General features: G+C 39.4%; 1 protein-coding gene across 2 annotated transcripts in view; it reads right to left on the reverse strand.

The window, feature by feature from the left end:
- LOC124789640 (WD repeat-containing protein 19) overlaps window positions 1–20,015 on the reverse strand; it is a 316,330-nt gene that overhangs the window by 176,900 nt on the left and 119,415 nt on the right. For both annotated transcript variants that reach the window (XM_047257070.1, XM_047257071.1), the window contains exon 7: window positions 2,688–2,934. In XM_047257070.1, the coding sequence (XP_047113026.1) occupies window positions 2,688–2,934 (247 nt within the window). The remainder of the gene's footprint in view (window positions 1–2,687; window positions 2,935–20,015) is intronic.

The raw sequence follows: 20,015 nt of genomic DNA on the forward strand, positions 1-20,015 counted from the left end.
GAAGCTGGTAAGCTGCTTGAATGCTACTATTGTGAGCCTCTACAGAAAGTGGTTGAAGGACTGTGAAACCACAAGAATACAAGGTGCTGCATGTCCATGCCTCATCATGTAATGAAGACAGAGGTTGGAGGCTTGCCTGCTCTGCAAAGCAGAATAGGCACAGATTTGTGGTGGATCTGATGACACAGTACAATGTTGGTGCAGGCACCAGTGTTTTGAAGCATACTATTATGAGCACATTGTTGAAAATGAGGCTCCACAGTAATTGACCCAAACATGTTCTCATAAGATTGGACAAAGGATCAATGCAAATGTATTTCCTGGTCATAATAATCATGTTTCTTGTTACACTAGACTGAGGGTCATATACAGGTGAACCGCTGTTTGAAACCTGCATGGCAGACCAGTGGGGGCAGTATAATGTCTAGGGGGACAATCACCTGGGCCTCCTTGGGATGAAACACTGACCTGTAATTTATGAGAATGCATGACCTGTGCAAAGACATCTGTTGCCATTTACCTCTGGAAATGTACAAAGGAGTTGTTGAATCCATGCTATGCAGGATCACACCTGTATTCCATTCCAAAGGTGGACCAACACATTGTCATGATGGTTTAGCTCATCAGTGTATGTTTGCTTCTCCTCATCAGTGGCTCTGGATGTTGACATGCTATTTTCCTTGTACTATTTACCTTCCTTGCTTTCACTATAATGTGTTCCTAATTTTATATTCATAATTCACCACTCTCCACAGTCAAACATCAATAGCAAGAACATGACTTTGATATCTGACTCACAGCCCCAAAACAAAATTTCTTTGGTTCTCTAATCTAAATGTTCACATATTAATTGTTGGTTCTGATGCAACAATATGGCTTACACATAACTTCCTAAAATTTCCTCATCTTTCCAAAATTTCGGCTGACACTGTCACCGTTTATATATCTGCCACCAGATGCACCTTTTATTCGCAGTGAAAGAAAAAGGTTTGAGGGAGATATTTCCTAAGAGATAATCGCATCAAACCTGATAGATAAGCACCGATCTATTTGGTTTTGGAAACTTTTTAGATACTGTTTACTTCATAACAGAATTATTTCAATTGCAGCACAAGGTGAAAGCACTAGATTCAGGACCTAGTTTCCCACACACGACCACATTTTAACTAATATGAATAAATAACAGCACCGATACTAAAAAAATTGTATTACTTTTTACATGAAGAGACTTCGAGAAGTAAGTTACATATTACTGTGGCATGCCAAGTAACTGTTAAGGAAAATTGCACTATACTTAAATGTGACACAGATACATGGCGCTATTTTCCAACATAGTCACCAAGCCTTTGTGAACAATGGACCGAACTTTCCAGCAATCATTCAATCCACTGACAACAGAAATCCACTCCTTGGTCACAGATCCACTCAATGTTCTTTCAGCTTGCCAAAAAGATGGAAATCACAGATGTAAGATCTGAACTTTCAGATCAGCATCATCTATGTCTGTGTGGCCTTGGTCAAACTGGTGGCACGATTTCACTATGGCTAGATGCGAGCTCAGATTTGGTCCATGTACCACCAAATTTCATGGTGACTCTGTGTACAATTTAGACATTTTGCTAGCAAGAATCATACCGTCCCACGTTCTTCACCTTTAGCGTATATTTCTAAGCTGCCATATCATTTCAATCACACCCTGTGACACACCTGTTATCTGTACCACAGCAAAACTGAGTCTGCAGGAAATCCGGAACATGTACTCTTCTGACAATGAGCCACTCTTGTTGCACAATTATCTTAGTGTGGGACAACATGGTTAACTTATTTTCAGAAGTCTCTAAGTATGTGGTGACTAGATTCATATTCCCCAGATACAGTCTCTTTGTATGATAAGCACGATTGTAAGATTTCGCTGAATTTTCACTTTGGTAATTTTTTATCCCCACCTCATCCCAGTTTAATCAATGTATTACACGCATGATTATCTTGTACACAGGACTGATGCTCTGTGATTGATTCCATTCTTTTTTCTAATGCACTTAAGCACATATGAAACTGAACTTCAGCCCAAATTAATGATACATGAATTATCAAATGAATTAAAAAGCATACTGTCATGATTTACAGTAAGTCTGATGCTCTAACAATGGCATCATGACTCAATTGCCAAATAGAAGCTGCCTCTGTTAATTGGGCTGCTTGTGGTATTTACAGGTAGTCACGGGTATTAACGAAGTGTGGGACAAGTGTGTCACAGTGAGTTCATGTGCCATATAATATGTCAGCTACAGTTATGTTAGGCATATTTGAATTCCATATTCTACATCAAACAATGGAAAATCCAGGATGTAAAATATCTATTTATTGGCAACATGACAAAAGGAACGACCTCAAAACCCAAAGATAAGCCCTGGGCATGCACCTTTAAAAGAGAAGCAAGTGGAAAAAATATATCATTCAGTAACAGTTTTGACACATTTTATTTATGATTTTCAAGCCAATTAGGATACAAGCTTCTTCCACTCTTAGACTGAGTAATGATGGATTTCCTCCTTTAGCAACACATGATGTATCAGAACATTTGGCTACTTAAAATTTCTAATTTTCTATTTACATTATGCTTGCCAATGACAGAGCATATAGAAAGTGTTAGTTTGCAAAACTATGAAACAGTTAAGATATTTTACCTTGCCTTCTGCATCACAAGAAAAGACAGTGAGTTCTGTGAGGGAAGTAAGAACTGCAACACGACACGCATTGGTCGCAGACAACTGGGGTAGCCGGCTGAGGAAAACAAATACATTTCCACCTTTTGCAGCAACAGCGAGTAGCTGCCCATCCTCACTCCATGCGAGGTGTTGGGCCCCAACCTCATCCTCTAGTGTGAGTACAGCACTTGTTTCCTGAAGGTTGCTCACATCGTGCACTTTCACTCTGACAAAAGCAGTTCAATATTAGGAGACATATACGTATTTAACACAACACAAATAAATAAAATATTTAAAACAGTAACATCTTATGGCACATTAAAAATTTTTTTATATATCCAATTACATTATATTCCTTATTGTATGTGTTCACTGTGTGAATTATTGGATGAAGATATTTAACCAAAGTTTCAGTTCAAACACTGAAAACTAAATATTTTCACATTTGTTCAGTAATGTACTAAGAGTTTCTAAACTGGTCCTCGCACAGGATGTGTTTCTTGTCATGTAGCATTCTAGATGTGGTGTTTTTCATGGTTGCTGTACACTTTGAAATGACTTGCTATATTTCATTAAATGTGCTCCTCATTGGGATTTGTGACTGCAGTGCTCTCCAGCTGCATTCTCAGCTGCATCTGGCATGCAAATCATGCAGTTTCTTTATGAAAAAGGAAACACATAAAATAGTTGTGTCTACTCTGTTAGCGATTGTCAAAGAAGGGTGGAGAAAATTGGGAAGATGATTCAGGACTCATCAATGGCCCGAATGATAAATTGCTGTTCAATGATCTGAGTTACAGACTAGCTGAAGTTACTCGTTAACTCAACTGAATCTCTATCTCATTTTTGGTTTTAAATTGAATATAGTTAAAGTATAATAATGAAAAAGAAAATAGGAATGCAGGTAAGCTACGACAAACAGCATAGTGAACGCATTATTGTGGCCAACATACATACGAAGTCCACGAGTACCACAGTAGTACAAGTTTATATGCCAACTAGCTCTACAGATGACAAAGAAATTGAAGAAATGTATGATGAGATAAAAGAAATTATTCAGGTAGTGAAGGGAGATGAAAATTTAATAGTCATGGGGGACTGGAATTCGGCATTAGGAAAAGGGAGAGAAGGAAAAGTGGTAGGTGAATATGGATTGGGGGTAAGAAATGAAAGAGGAAGCCGCCTGGTAGAATTTTGCACAGAGCATAACTTAATCATAGCTAACACTTGGTTCAAGAATCATAAAACAAGGTTGTATACATGGAAGAAGCCTGGAGATACTGACAGGTTTCAGACAGATTATATAATGGTAAGACAGAGATTTAGGAACTAGGTTTTAAACTGTAAGACATTTCCAGGGGCAGATGTGGACTCTAACCACAATCTATTGGTTATGGACTTTAGATTAAAACTGAAGAAACTACAAAAAGGTGGGAATTTAAGGATATGGGACCTGGATAAACTGAAAGAACCAGAGGTTGTACAGAGTTTCAGGGAGAGCATTAGGGAACGATTGACAGGAATGGGGGAAAGAAATACAGTAGAAGGAGAATGGGTAGCTTTGAGGGATGAAATAGTGAAGGCAGCAGAGGATCAAGTAGGTAAAAAGACGAGGGCTAGTAGAAATTCTTGTGTAATAGAAGAAATATTGAATTTAATTGATGAAAGGAGAAAATATAAAAATGCAGTAAATGAAGAAGGCAATAAGGAATACAAACGTCTCAAAAATGAGATCGACAGGAAGTGCAAAATGGCTAAGCAGGGATAGCTAGAGGATAAATGTAATAATGTAAGAGGCTTATCTCACTAGGGGTAAGATAGATACTGCCTACAGGAAAATTAAAGAGACCTTTGGAGAAAAGAGAACCACCTGTATGAATATCAAGAGTTCAGATGGAAACCCAGTTCTAAGCAAAGAAGGGAAAGCAGAAAGGTGGAAGGAGTACATAGAGGGTCTATACAAGGGCGATGTACTTGAGGACAATATTATGGAAATAGAAGAGGATGTAGATGAACATGAAATGGGAGATATGATACTGTGTGAAGAGTTTGACAGAGCACTGAAAGACCTGAGTCGAAACAAGGCCCCGGGAGTAGACAACATTCCATTAGAACTACTGACAGCCTTGGGAGAGCCAGTCCTGACAGAACTCTTACCATCTGGTGAGCAAGATATATGAGACATGCGAAATTCCCTCAGACTTCAAGAAGAATATAATAATTCCAATCCCAAAGAAATCAGGTGTTGACAGATGTGAAAATTACCGAACTATCAGTTTAATAAATCATGGCTGCAAAATACTAATGCGAATTCTTTACAGACGAATGGAAAAACTAGTAGAAGCCAACCTCGGGGAAGATCAGTTTGGATTCTGTAGAAATGTTGAAACACGTGAGGCAATACTGACCCTATGACTTATCTTACAAAATAGATTAAGGAAATGCAAACCTACATTTATAGCATTTGTAGACTTAGAGAAAGCTTTTGACAATGTTGACTAGAGTACTGTCTTTGAAATTCTGAAGGTGGCAGGGGTAAAATACAGGGAGCGGAAGGCTATTTACAATTTGTACAGAAACCAGATGGCAGTTATAAGAGTCGGTGGGGCATGAAAGGAAAGCAGTGGTTGGGAAGGGAGTGAGACAGGGTTGTAGCCTCTGCCCGATGTTATTCAATCTGTATATTGAGCAAGCAGTGAAGGAAACAAAAGAAAAATTCGGAGTAGGTATTAAAATTCATGGAGAAGAAATAAAAACTTTGAGGTTCGCCGATGACATTGTAATTCTGTCAGAGACAGCAAAGGACTTGGAAGAGCATTGAATGGAATGGACAGTGTCTTGAAAGGAGGATATAAGATGAACATCCACAAAAGCAAAACGAGGATAATGGAATGTAGTCGAATTAAGTCGGGTGATGCTGAGGGAATTAGATTAGGAAATGAGACACTTAAAGTAGTAAAGGAGTTTTGCTATTTGGGGAGCAAAATAACTGATGATGGTCGAAGTAGAGGATATAAAATGTAGACTGGCAATGGCGAGGAAAGCATTTCTGAAGAAGAGAAATTTGTTAACATCGATTATAGATTTAAGTGTCAGGAAGTCATTTCTGAAAGTATCTGTATGGAGTGTAGCCATGTATGGAAGTGAAACATGGACAATAAATAGTTTGGACAAGAAGAGAATAGAAGCTTTTGAAATGTGGTGCTACAGAAGAATGCTGAGGATTAGATGGGTAGATCACATAACTAATGAGGAAGTATTGAATAGTATTGGGGAGAAGAGAAGTTTGTGGCACAACTTGACTAAAAGAAGGGATCGGTAGGTAGGACATGTTATGAGGCATCAAGGGATAACCAATTTAGTACTGGAGGGCAGCGTGGAGGGTAAAAATCGTAGAGGGAGACCAAGAGATGAATACACTTAGCAGATTCAGAAGGATGTAGGTTGCAGTAGGTACTGGGAGATGAAGCAGCTTGCGCAGGATAGAGTAGCATGGAGAGCTGCATCAAACCAGTCTCTGGACTGAAGACCACAACAACAGTTAAAGTATAGTTTCTAATGTCAGTTTGTGTGTGCACAATATCCATATTCTCGAAGCTGTATTCACTACCTTCATTCTGAAGTAATCTCTTAGTTTTCAAGATTGGCATTCATTTCATAATTCCATCAGAATGGAAGAAGAGATTTTTTAAAGCTGCTCATCATCATCAATGAAACAATATTTACCAGCAAGATAGAAACATGAGGCAGTCCATAAAACCAAGAGATAGATACGAAAAGCATATTGCAGGAAGTTTCATAACAGCAAAAACTTACAGTGTTAACTTGTGTTTACTTTCTGACATAATAGACAGGCATTGTCGAAGCGAACATCAAGCTGTAATCAACTACATTACAGCTTTAACGTGGTAGCAGCATCTCCACAGATGATATACAATGTGTAAAAGCTGTACCAACAAATTTCATTATTTGATATTTAATTATGACACATTGTACCAGACACATTTTTGATAGGTCATTGTATTGTAGCTTTGAAATGTTATACTTTTATTGCCCACAAGTAATAACACTAAAAGCATCAACCACTGGAAAGACTTTAACTACCAATATGTAGTTTCCTGTAATTTTATTATAACAAATTGTAATTAAAACAATGCATTTTCAAGAGATCCACAATCTTCTGATTCTTTTAAACAGCCTATATTCATACCATGTATTCTATAATAACACAAAAACACCAAATATGGAGTTTAGTTCCATACAATATGGCGTCTTCTAAGTTCTGCTTGTGACATAAAGATGTTGCACCTCATTGGCCATGTTCCTCTCCATAATGGAAAAATCTGACACGCCTGATTCTTCATTTCATGCTTTTAAGTGTAGTGGAATGTGAAATTCTATGCTGCGACATCGCCAGTTCTTGTTCATGGCCGTTTTCATGCCCCTCCAGAGGACTGCTTTTATGTAGCTCATTAAATCATATACTCCCTATTGCAAAGATACAGATATGGGATATGAAATAAGGAAACAATATATAAGCAGCACATTAAGATTACTGGGACTATTATTAACATTTTGTCAAGAACACTGTGTTCTCATAATATGTTGCCATTAGACCAGTAGAGACCTCTTTGATATATTAACTACGGCTTACTCGTCCTTCATTCCTTTCTACATCCTACATTTCTGTTATATTTTTTCTTCTATTTCTTTCTTCAAACTCCCTTTCTTCCTCCAGCTTTTATGGTAAGTCCTCAATGTTTCAAGATCTCTCAGGGGAGCCTTGACCCTAGAGAGTGTGTCCCCAGGAGCAGGATCAGGAAATGCTTGTCAGTAGCTCCTGGCTGTTGAAGGGTATGAAGAGATAAAATATCTCTCATGGACCAAAAAGGCTGGAGACAAATCCAGCTATGATAGCTCATGCAAGCTATTAGTGGCAAAAATGTGTGCTTTCAACCACAGAACAATCCTCAGAAGGAATGGAAATAGTGAAAGACAGCCCAGCTATTCCCAAAGACTAAAATTTGATACACTGAGACACTGACAGCAATGGTGGAGGAAGTGTTGGACTTAATAAACAGGAGAAGAGAGCAGTGGATATAGGCTTTACTGGATTGGGAAAGAGAAAGAAAAAAGACATGGTGTGGCAGTAAGGGCAGGGTTGAAAGAGGATGTAGAGGAAGTGTGTTGGATCTAGCACAGCAACGTAAGTAATTCTGAATATAAACAATGCAGAAATAAGGCAAGCTATATTTTGACATCAATAGTTACACAGAACAGTGCAGTACAATATGTCGTTAAGGTAATGTCACAGAGTATTCAAAGCATAGTCATAGAGGTCTATTACACTCCATGTAGCACACTTTGCCACACTCACGTTCATACGTGAAATATATTGTTCATATATCCTCAATTCCCCCTTTGAGCAGATGTTTCGGATGTCACTTTTAGCAGTCAAACCATATTGTCTCACTATCTTCTGAAATTTCTCCTCGTTTGGTTAGCAGATCAGCCAACATCTCTTCTGTGCACAAATAGTCTACTTCAGTATTCCCTTGCTCTATGTGATCCCTTTTAAAATTGTTCTTTATAACGATGTGTTTGGCTCTGGCTCTTGTAACATTGTTTTTGGCTAAGTTTATAGCTTGCTTGTTGTCACAGAATATCTCGGTGGGTTCCATACTAATATTAAACTCTATATCACTTATGAGAGTCCTGATCCACAATGCTTCTTGAATTGTGTGTGATCCAGCCATATACTAAGCTTCTACAGTGCTCAAAGGTACTGTTTTCTGTCTTTTACAAGACCAGGATATAAGTCCTCTCATTAATCTAAAACAACACCCAGTAATGGAATGGTTACTCTCCAACTCACTTCCCCAATCTGCATCAGTACAGCCCTAAATTTTTATATTCCCCATATTACAATATCTTAATTTATAGTCTGTTGTTCCCTTTACCTATCTAAAGATTCTTTTAACAGCTCTCCAATGATCCTCTCTTGGGCTTTTGCAGAATGTGCTTACAGCATTTGTAGCAAAAACGATGTCAGACCTCGATGTCTGTGACATATACAAAAGGCTCCCCATTGCCTCAAAATACGGTACATTATCATTGCATTCTGTATTTTCTTCATTGGTTATTAACTTGGCTCCTGCTTGCATTGGTGTGGGTTTGCAAGCACTCATGCCAAACGTTTTCAAAATCATCTTCATGTATGACGACTGGTCTATACATAGCTCTTCTTCCATCTTCAAATTTTTTAAAAATCTTTATACTCAAGTAGTGTTTTACCTCTCCCTAGTCATGTAAGTTAAGTCTGGTTTATAATTGTCTTTTAAAATTGTTCATCTGTTCTTCATCTTTAGTTAGAATGGAGAAATCATCCAATCATATAGCCATTATTGTGACCACTTCTTTCTTCTTTTTTTTCTAGAAGAGTTTTTTAGCTTATTCTGGTGGGCTCACACATATTTCTTCTACTAATTTCCCATTTAAGTAAGCTGCCTTCACATCCATTTGATGAATTAATAATTTTTCTTTTATTTCCTGGGCTAAAAGGTATCTAAGTGATTCACATTTTACTAATGGCAGAAATGTTTCTCTTTAGTCTATCCCTTCTTTTAGTGAACATCCCTTGACTAAAAGTCGTGCTTTATATTTTGGCGTTGTACTCTCAAGATTTTTTACGTTAGAACACCCATTGTGATTGTAACGGATTTTTCCTTTTTGACATTTGAACTTGTTCGAAAGTTTCATTTTGATAAAATGAATAATTCTCTTTCCACAGCTTCGCTCCATTGTTGAGATTTCAAGACCACTCATAGCCTCTTCAACTGCTGTAGGTTCACCATTAAAAGGTTGGGCTATATGGATATCATAATCAGGTTAATCATAATGTTTAGGTAAATGAAATGAATGCCTCAAAATACTTTCTTCCTCCTCTTCATCCTCTAAAGCTTCATCTTCATAGAATGTCCCTGCGTGTTCATTGCCATCTTCTTCTTCCTCTTCTTCATTTTCTGTTTCTATTTCAGAATTAGCATTTCTTGAACTTTATGACATTAATGAAGGGTTTGTACTCTCCTGGTGATCCTCTTTTATTTTGTTTTTATTATTCTCAAGAAATACAACATTTCTACTTGTCAGTATCTTCTTAATCATAGGATTTGTGAGTCGGTAACCCCTAGAGTCTCCACAACAGCCTACAAAAATATATTTCTTAGACTTTAGGTCCCATTTCCTCCCAACTGTTTCAGGGTCTGTACTAGCCTCATTTCCAAAAAATAATACCCCTATTTGTTCTCTCTGCAACTCCATTCTGGGCTGGACTGGATCTAATGATGGTTTGGTGTTTAATTTCTAATTCTTTCAAATGTTCCTTGAATTTTTGGCTGGTATACTCTGTCCCATTACCAGACCTGACAATTTTAATCTTCTTCCCCATTTCTTTTTCTATCCACACTATGAAAGGTCTCAAAAATATCACTCACTTGATATTTAGAACTTAAAAAATAAACATGGCTGTGATTTATTTACATTTACAGCAATCTTCCATTCCTGTCACCATATCCTTTAATAATCAATTGCCCTTTCTATTTAGGTGCTCAAGTCTTTTATGGTGTAAGATACCTTTTGTAGAGTTCACAGAATGGTTTAAAATTTCACCTACGTCTTTAGCAGTATCTAACTTCAAAATTCCCCTTTCATTTGCCTCCACTGGTTAACTATTTTTGCTCCATTTATATCAATGGTTACTCTGTTTCCCTTCTTGACTATTTCATTTCCAGATAACAAGTTAGTTGCAACATCTTTTACATAGTAAACATCATGTGCTGTAATATTTTCTTGTTCCTCCATTCACAACTATCTTAAGATCAACTTTCCCAGCAAGCTAACACTGTTACTTGGAACCATACACTGTGAATATACCGATATGTATTTTATTACTGACATCATAAAGAGCTCTTCATCATCATCATCATCATCATCAGCCAATTCAATCATTAGATGATGTGGCCTCTTCGAGTCGTGGATTCAGGTAGGCTTTCAGAAGTCTTCTCCAAGTGGGACGGTCTTGGGCAGTTCTCTGCCAGGTGTTACCAGCAATCTTCTTGATGTCTTTGTCCCACCTGTCTGGTGGTCTTCCTCTAGGCCTCCGGTGCTCTCTCGGATTCCACTCCAGTACTAGCTTCGTCCATCTGTTGTCTTTTCTTCTTGCAACGTGGCCAGCCCACTGCCATTTCAAGGAACCTACTCTCTCTAAGATTTCATTAACCTTCCTCACAGACCGGATGTCATCTGCCCTTTTCCTGTCCTGCCCAGCATTGATCTCTCCATGGCTCTCTGTGCTGTGCTAAGTTTCCCTTTTGTGAATGAGTTCAGTGTCCATGTCTCACAGCCATACGTCATCACAGGAAGAATGCATTGATCAAATACTGCTTTCTTCAGATTTACTGGCATTTTTGATCTGAATACTTTTGAATTCTTCCCAAATGCTTGCCAGCCACGCTTGATGCGTCGATAGATTTCTGGCCTTATGTCTCCCTTCATATTTATGTTATGTCTCTAATAATATGCATTGATGCTCCTGAACCTAATATAAATTCTGGTTTTTTATTACTCATTAGTCCCAAAGAGTGATAAATGGAGACTGACTTGCCTTGATCAGCAGTTCTCTCTCTGCACTATTTACATCCTACATTTTTTTCTTGTAAATGACCTATAGTGGCACTGGGGTGCCATGTGACCCATCTTCTGGCAGTTGTGGCACATGCCTGGTTTCTTCTTTCTCTTCTTAGAATAAAATGCTGTAGCTGTTTACTCCTCTGAAGTAAGGCACACTAAACCACCCACTTCCAGTACTCCCTGTGCCAGCATCAAGACTGCAATTCACTCGACATCCACGGAAAAAAATAGGTCCATTCAACATGACACTTTGTGCAGTTCCACTTGTGCCAAGTTTGTGTACTTGGTCCAGCACACAGTTTTAATCTACCAGGAAGTTTCATATCAGCGCACACTCCGCTGCAGAGTGAAAATCTCATTCTGCACACTAATGTACTTTCCATGTTCTGAAGGATTTTCACTTTTACACTGTCTCACATAATCGTTACGCCTGAGCTTTCTAACATCACAATCATGGGTGCATATTTTTCAGGCAGTCCTGCTAGCAATAACATGTCTGTGGATATTATCTTGTTGACATAATCGTCCAAGTTCTAGGAGTCGAGTAGTTCTAAGTTCATGGAGCAATCTGACCTTCCTCGTATGGCCATCATCTTAAAATGCATTCTGTAACTTGTCCCAAACTTCTTTTGCTGTCACAGAGTTCCCTATGTGTACACAGTTCACTGGATCAATCAATAATAGCAGCTTTGATCTTGTCTTCCAGTACTTATTTGTGTAAAAGCCAGAGTCTGGCCTTGACAGCCAGAGACAGTGGTTATGTGTGTGTGAGTTGTATTTGTGTGAATGTGTGTGTGTGTGGGGGGGGGGGGGGGGTCTAATTCAGAAGAAAGTCATTTGGCTGAGAGCTTACGTCTTACTTGTTTAGCAGTCTTTTTGTTGTGGCTGTCTACAACTCAGCATCTCCACTTTGTGGTGAGTAGCAATCTATCCTATACATAATATTGTCATTATTGCATTCAGGATTTTCCATGGTTTAATCCATGATACTAAATTTAAAAGGCAAATTACAACCTGATTTAGTTAGAAATGAGATAAATGAAGAGTTTAATGACGTGTATACAGATTTAAAACAAATTTCAGACACTGGCATAAGATTAAATATTTTAAAATGAGGTAAAGATTCAGATTAAACAGCTTTCACTTCTGCAACCTTGCAAGAATATATAAATGATTTAACTGAACAAAAAGTTCAAGAAAAGACTGAGCCATCTGTCAGTATCAGTGACAACTAACTGTCATGATAATGAAATACAATTCGTAATGTAAAGGCACATTCCTTCAACTAAAATAGAAGATAAAATAATGATATGTACAAAAGCGGATCACATTACTCTCCCCATAAGACATATGTAATTAACTTCTTAATGTTTATAGAAATGTATCAAAAGAGCCCATCCCTAATTCAAGAAAGCTATTTAATGGGGGAAAAAACCACAAAGGAAGTAGAGCAAGTAAATGTATTTACAATGAGATTGTTTGTTTAAGTGGCAGGATATGTGGTGATCCACTTCACTCCTTTCCAGAGAAATGCATCCTTATGTCTGCTCACAGATGAATGTTATTTAAAACCTAAAAAGTTGGAAAATAAGGCATCAGATGTAAAAGTAAAGATATTTCGTGGAGTTGTTATTTTTATTTACACATGTTGAGGGATGAGGACAGCAATCATAGAAACCTCATGAGGGGAAATGCCTGCTTGGACACAAATATAGAAGTTCCATGGATCACCTCCCTGCTTTGGAGATGTGCCGAATTCATAAGATTATATATACATGGTGGAACATGAAAAACTTGTATCAAATATACACTGCTCGCAAATTACACACAAATTGTTATCCACCATCAGTTGATTCAACAACAAATAGATGAACATGTAATTATTAGATAAATAAGCTACTGCAAAGGTCTACACAGATGACAATTGGAGGGCGACAATCAGCAATCTACAAGTCGGTGCCAGTTTTTCGTGCGCAAACCTGTACCTGAACAATAGACAATTACACTGTGAGAAACAAAGGAAATGTCTTGAGAGTCATTCTGTGGTTGATCTTGATGCAATTTGATTCATGTGTACTGCAGAAGTCAATTTAAATGTTATTAATTCAAAGTGAACTTCATACATTATCTGGCAAAGATTAGAAATGTGGTGTAAGAATATTTAACTGCAACACCAGTGCAGACAGATCATAAGGCCAAAATAACCAAAGGCATCATCATCAAGAAAATAAAGTAAGGACTAAATTAATATTTCTGTTGTGTCCTGCGGTCAGCAGGAAAGAACCAACAGTTGAGTTTGATCAAACTTTATTATAATAAACAAAAAAAAGCTTTCTTGGCATGCAATAATTTTCAAACGCAAGAACAATAAGATAACCCCACAATTCTTGTGGCGGCAAAACCAGATACGAATACAAGACAATGAACGAAAATAAAGACCAAAATCTACTCTACCAATTACAAGATACAATATGCTAGGGACCGATGACCAAGCAGTTTGGTCCCTTTCCCCCTTTTAAACCAACATGCTACTGAATGCTACAGTGAGTGTATACTGTGCTACAGCTGGTGTAAGTACTGGCCGGAGCTGTCCTAGCGATAGATAAACAATGCCGGTCTGACTGCCCGAGCATGCTTATACCGCCAAGTTGGCGGAATACTACACGAGTTCCAATTGCTGGAACACTGTCACAGTTTTTAGTAGTTCCATGTTTATTCGGAAAGCCTGTTATTGTTTACATCCACTGGCGATGTTTCGATCTGAGCTCTTGAAGGGAGGTCGGCAGCCCATCTTGCTTGTCTGTTGTGCTGGCCCTGTAACTGATAAGGGGCCGCTTCGACATTTCTCCCCCTGGAAAAAAGAATGCACAGCATCACAATTGTCCATAGGAGTAGGAGCATCCTGGTTGACGTCCATGAGTTCATGGCCGGCATGAGCCAGAGGCTGTGACGCAGCAGCAGCAGCTGCTTCCGTCACAGAGCAGCCAGTGACAGGCACTGGCAGCTACCCCAGGGTGTCGTTGTCCACCAGACGGGAGCGGAGCTGGTTGAGGTGCTGACAGGCAACTGAACTGTCAGCCCACCAGACAGACATCATTGCCCAGCTGCAGGGCTTGGTGATGACTGCAGGTGCCCAGCGTGTCCATGGATGAGAGAAGATCCTCGCCCAGACCTCCTGCCCTATGCGGAAGGAGTGTGCTGGAGTGCAGGTGGGAGGGTGAGAAGCCTCAGGAACAAGGACAGAGAAGGGAGATCGGAATGATCGACCGTGAAGTATCTAGACTGGACTTCCACTGGCAGGAGGGGTGGCACGGCATGTAGACAAAAAAAGAAGCTTGGCGCCCTCCAGCGGGTGATGGCGCAGTAGCTTATTGAGCTGGGTCTTGAACATCTGCACAAAACGTTCTGTCCAGCTGTTTGACACAGGGTGAAATGGGGCGGTATGGGCAAGGGAAATTCCATTGGCAGTAGAGAATTGCTTAAACGTGGTTGAAGTAATCTGTGGACCATTATCCATAATGATCATTTTGGGGAGTCCCTCAACAGCAAAGAGGTGCCGGAGAATTTTGATAGTCTCAGCAGAAGTGGTGTTCATAAAGTGGAAAACATAAGGGTACTCCAACCCAGAGTCGACGTTTGATAGTCTCAGCAGAAGTGATGTTCACCATGCGGGAGACATAAAGGTATCCCGGCCCGGAGTTGAGCCACTGGAAATTATGAAACGGCCCCGTGAAATCCAAATGGAGATGTTCCCATGAAGCAACTACATCTGACCATGAAAAATACTCCTCGTGTGGGTGTGCTGCCTCACATGTTTGGCACATGGTGCAGGCTGACACGAGTGAGGCAATGTCTTTATCCAAACCGCACCAATAAAGGTATTGGTGATCCAACTGTATGGTGAGGACAACGCCCCAATGGCCAGCGTGGAGGAGGTCGAGGATACAGTGGTGCAATGTATGCAGTATGACCACCTGGGGAACTCTGAATCACTATGCAAAAGGATGATGTCACTGCGAAAAAAGAGACTGTGCCAATGATCCCAAAAATGCTGGACCTCTGCATCGCAGACACTACGACAGCTAGTCAGCCAATCCACAGGGATTTGGTGGTGGAGAGCATGCAGTGTCTGATCCTGAGTGGTGGCCTGCCAGACCACATTGGCATCCAAGAGAAGAGCGTCCAGAGCTGCATCCACATCTGGTTCCACAAAGAAACAAACCATGGGGGAGGCGTCAAACTCACGGTCTGCCCAGGCAGGCAGCCGGGACAGAAAATTGGCATTTGCTTGCTGTTCAGAAGTGTGATAGACAATATCAAAGTCAAACATAGCCAGGAAGAGTGCCCTATGCTGAAGGCGGCACGCTGTCTGGGTGGGCACTGTGACACCCGGGTGAAACAAAGACACCAAAGGTTTGTGATCAGTCTGCAGAGGAAATGACGTCCATACACAAACTCATAGAGTTTTGTCAGAGTGAAAACTAGCGCCAAAGCTTACTTTTCAATTTGACTATATTTGGGTTAAGCATCAGTTAATTTTTTGGATGCGAAAGCCACTGGCCTCTCAACACCATCAACCACTTGCGAGAGGACAGCACCCAAGCCATAGTCCAATACATTGGTGGTGACGATGAGGGGCAGAGAAGGATCGTAAGTGGCCAGACAAAGAGGGCGGGAGAGAGCTGACTTGAACATGTGAAAGCCTTCTCACATGTCGTGTCCCAAACCCAACATGCACCCTTGCGCAATATCCCCGTCAGGGGCTCCAAAATCTCAGCAGCGTGGAGTATACAACACCATGTGCCAGTAAATGTTGACCAATCGAAAACCGGAAACGTCGGAGCCACATTCAAAGTGTTCAATTTACCTGCAATGGAATCAACTCTATGAGCTACCTCTTGCAATGCTGAGGAGTGACGGCAAAGTTCTGACCTTGTGAGCGCTGCCTGAATCTGCTGTAGAGTTTCCACCAAGGACTGAAGAAGTTCCTCTGAGTAGGCCATTTCATTCGAAAATGAAAGTTTTACCCTCATCACCAATAACTGTAGTTGTAATATATTGATTATTCCTTGCTACTGTAGTGTTATCTTGAAGCTGTGAGAAATGAGGGCAGGCGTTCCAAGGTGCGGAAGCAGAAGCAATGCTGAGAGCAGACGAAACTAGGAGAGATATTGTTACATGAAGTAAACCATAAGGGGAAAGCCTTGTGAAAATGCAGACACCCCCAGACGTGGTCCCAGGGTGTTAGTTCCTCTTCAAGGAATTAACATGTTACTTCATATCTCGTCTAGACACTGTGGTAGGTTGCCACCATAGAATTTTGTAACCAGCAGGCACGTTGTAGCATATAAAGCCAGCTTGATACCAGCCCTGAGAACAGCAACGTCAGTAGGCTCACAAGGGTTAGAAAGAGAGCGAAAACACCAAAAACTGTTGACCAAAGTGGTACAGCACTTGCCCGCGAAAGGCAAAGGTCCCGAGTTCAAGTCTCGGTCCGGCACACAGTTTTAATCTGTCAGGAAGTTTCATATCAGCACACACTCCGCTGCAGAGTGAAAATCTCATTCTGGAAACATCCCCCAGACTGTGGCTAAGCCATGTCTCCGCAATATCCTTTCTTTCAGGAGTGCTAGTTCTGCAAGGTTCGCAGGAGAGCTTCTGTAAAGTTTGGAAGGTAGGAGACAAGGTACTGGCGGAAGTTCTTGTCTATATAGCATTTGTAATACACAATTTTTTCACAAACGTAAGAATTTTGTTCATGAAGATCTCAGCTAAAATACCTCACAAACCAGTATCCATTGTAATCCTCTTGATAAAAAATATCATCATTAAATTTAAAATAATTAAATGACAATAAAATTTCTAAAATTTTCAGGTGTTCTACTCTTTACCCTTGACTAATCTTCTTGACTTCTAGCAAGTTCTTTCTTATAACCACCAATGTATCACTTACTGGGACACTGGTATTTAAGTTAACAATGTCAAAAGAAGCCAATGTAGCTCCAGCTAGGACTGGTACATCTTTAATATCCCTTGCAAATTCATAACTATTTTCAACACCGTATGTCTTTTTATAAGTATATGTTGCTGTTGCACAATAATTGACGATGGCAGAAGTAGAAAGGATATATCTAGACTGGCAATGGCAAGAAAATCATTTCTGAAAAGGAGAAATTTTTTTGTTAAAAATAGAAGTTAAGTGTTAGGAAGTCTTTTCTGAAGGTAATTTGTCTGGAGTGTAGCCATGTATGGAACTGACACATGGATAATAACCAGTTTAGACAAGAAAAGAATAGAAGTTTTTGGAATGTGGTGCTACATAAGAATGCTGAAGATTAGACGGATAGATCACATAACTAATGAGGAGGTACTGACTAGAACTGGGGAGACAAGAAATTTGTTGCCACTACTTGACTAGAAGGGATCAGTCGATGAGACGCAGTCTGAAACATCAAGGGATCACCACTTTAGTATTGGAAGTTAGTGTGGGGTGGGGAGGGGGGGGGGGGGGAGGGGGGGGGGGTAAAAACCATAGAGGGAGACGAGGAGATGAATATGGTAAGCAGATTCAGAAGGACATAGATTGCAGTGGTTACTCAGAGATGACAAGGCTCCTGCAGCATACAGCAGCATGGAGAGCTGCAACAAACCAGCATTTGGAATGAGAACCACCACCACCACAACAACAACAACATGCTGCTCTCAGTCTGTCTTTGGTTGCATTCTCATTTAACTTTATAATAGGGACATGACATATTGTTAATAATCTGCGTAACTGGTTCCCCCTTCTCTTGCAATTTAATTTGTGAACGAAGTGAAATTTTTCAGTTTTTTGTATATAGTCGTAACCATACATTACAACAGCCGAATTCTGTTTGTCAGCCTTTGTAACACTAGCCCTTTCCACTTCCAATTTATGATTTAGGCTTTTACGTGCTTCTATATGTTTGTGTGGTTATGTTCATGGCGACCTCCTTTGGATAAACACTTGTTAGTTTTTGCTGCTACGTCCACTTGTTTCAGTTTATTCAGTTTGGCTATGTCACAAGCAATTTTTATTTCTGTAATCGTATTTTTTATTATGCCTGGGCCCAATTCTAGTGTAATACTAAATTGTAGACCCTTATTCAATAGATCCATTTAATTATCTGTCGTGAGATTGATTATCCTGTCCATAAATTGATTTTTTACTTCCTTCTTTTCTGTCTACTATTCCATTACATTTCCTATGTCTCATTGCGATCTTTTTCTGTTCATTGTCCACCACACTATTTTTCTGTTGCTTTGGAAGACTGCAGGCTGCTATTTTCTCTCACATCTTTTTCTGTTGCTCTGGACTATCAGAGGTCACTATTTTCATGGGCGTCATGTCTTACATATTCTCCAGTCTTGCTCACATACTTACACATAAACCTTTTTGTGGCAGCAATTTTGTATCCATATCCCTGAGCTGGTTTGTTTAACCATGCATCAAGATATACAACACTTAGAAAATTTATCAATAGTTTATTCTGATTTTATAAAGTTGAATGCGTTTTCACATTTCCCACATTATTTACTTTAAATGTCACTTAAAATCAACTATAAAATATGTTTTCAGTTTTCTTGTTACACTCCTATAATTCTATCTTCACAACTATTCTAATTATTGAGTAAAAGTGCTCTGTGATTCTGTATTTCTTCTCCTACTCTCTCATCACAATGGAAACATCTTGGAATAATTTGCGGATAATGGTTTATTCAGGTAAATACTGAAGAAACACAAAGTTATATTATCATATTTTGTACTAATTTTGTGTTACTAGAAGATTCTGCCCACTAACAACGCCATTCCCTTAAGTACATTCAGTAAAAGACCTTAAAAAATTATAAAAAACCTTCCCATAACTTCAAACTAGAACTAGTACAACTTACAAAAATATGGAAATAGGTATACTCATTATGATACGCAGCTGGCAGTTCTTTGTGACACTTGGTGCCATTTACATTTCTCCGGACCTTGTTCAGAATTGCAGCTACTCGTCATCAACATCACCATCATCTGCTACTCTAATGGCAGTGTTGACCAAATCCATCTGCTATTGCACAATGAAAAACTGTATTCACTCTCCCAATGACAGAAGCTAGTGGCGGGACCTGGCAACTGCAGCATTGGTGCCAGAATCACTCGGTTACAGCCGTGGTCGTTGCTGACCTTGAAATTTTGACAAACTCAATGCAGAAACAAATGTGACATACTGATTGACACCCAATGTTGTTCTAAACATTTATCCCCCTCCGTACATCGACTCCAGTTGTTCTTTTTCTGTCTGTTACGATTGGAGGCTTTTATTTCCAAAACATTACTTTTCTTGTTTCCTCATTTCTCGATTTAGTTAACATTCCACATTCATTCTACATTCCTTTTCATTTTGTCTCCTTTTTGGTCGACTGATATAGTGGTACTCTTTTTTGTGAAGTTTTTCACTAGCAGCTTATACCCTTTCTGACAAAAGCCAGCTAACTCAGAAAAAAAAGTTGCGATCTCTTTTTCATCAACCAAAGACATAAAAGTCTGTAAATGAGTCTGCAATCACATTATGGCACTTTATTTGTAAATGATCCATCTTCATTACAAAA

This window comes from Schistocerca piceifrons, chromosome 3 (genome assembly GCF_021461385.2).
Source record: "Schistocerca piceifrons isolate TAMUIC-IGC-003096 chromosome 3, iqSchPice1.1, whole genome shotgun sequence".
In the NCBI taxonomy this organism is placed as follows: Eukaryota; Metazoa; Arthropoda; class Insecta; order Orthoptera; family Acrididae; genus Schistocerca; species Schistocerca piceifrons.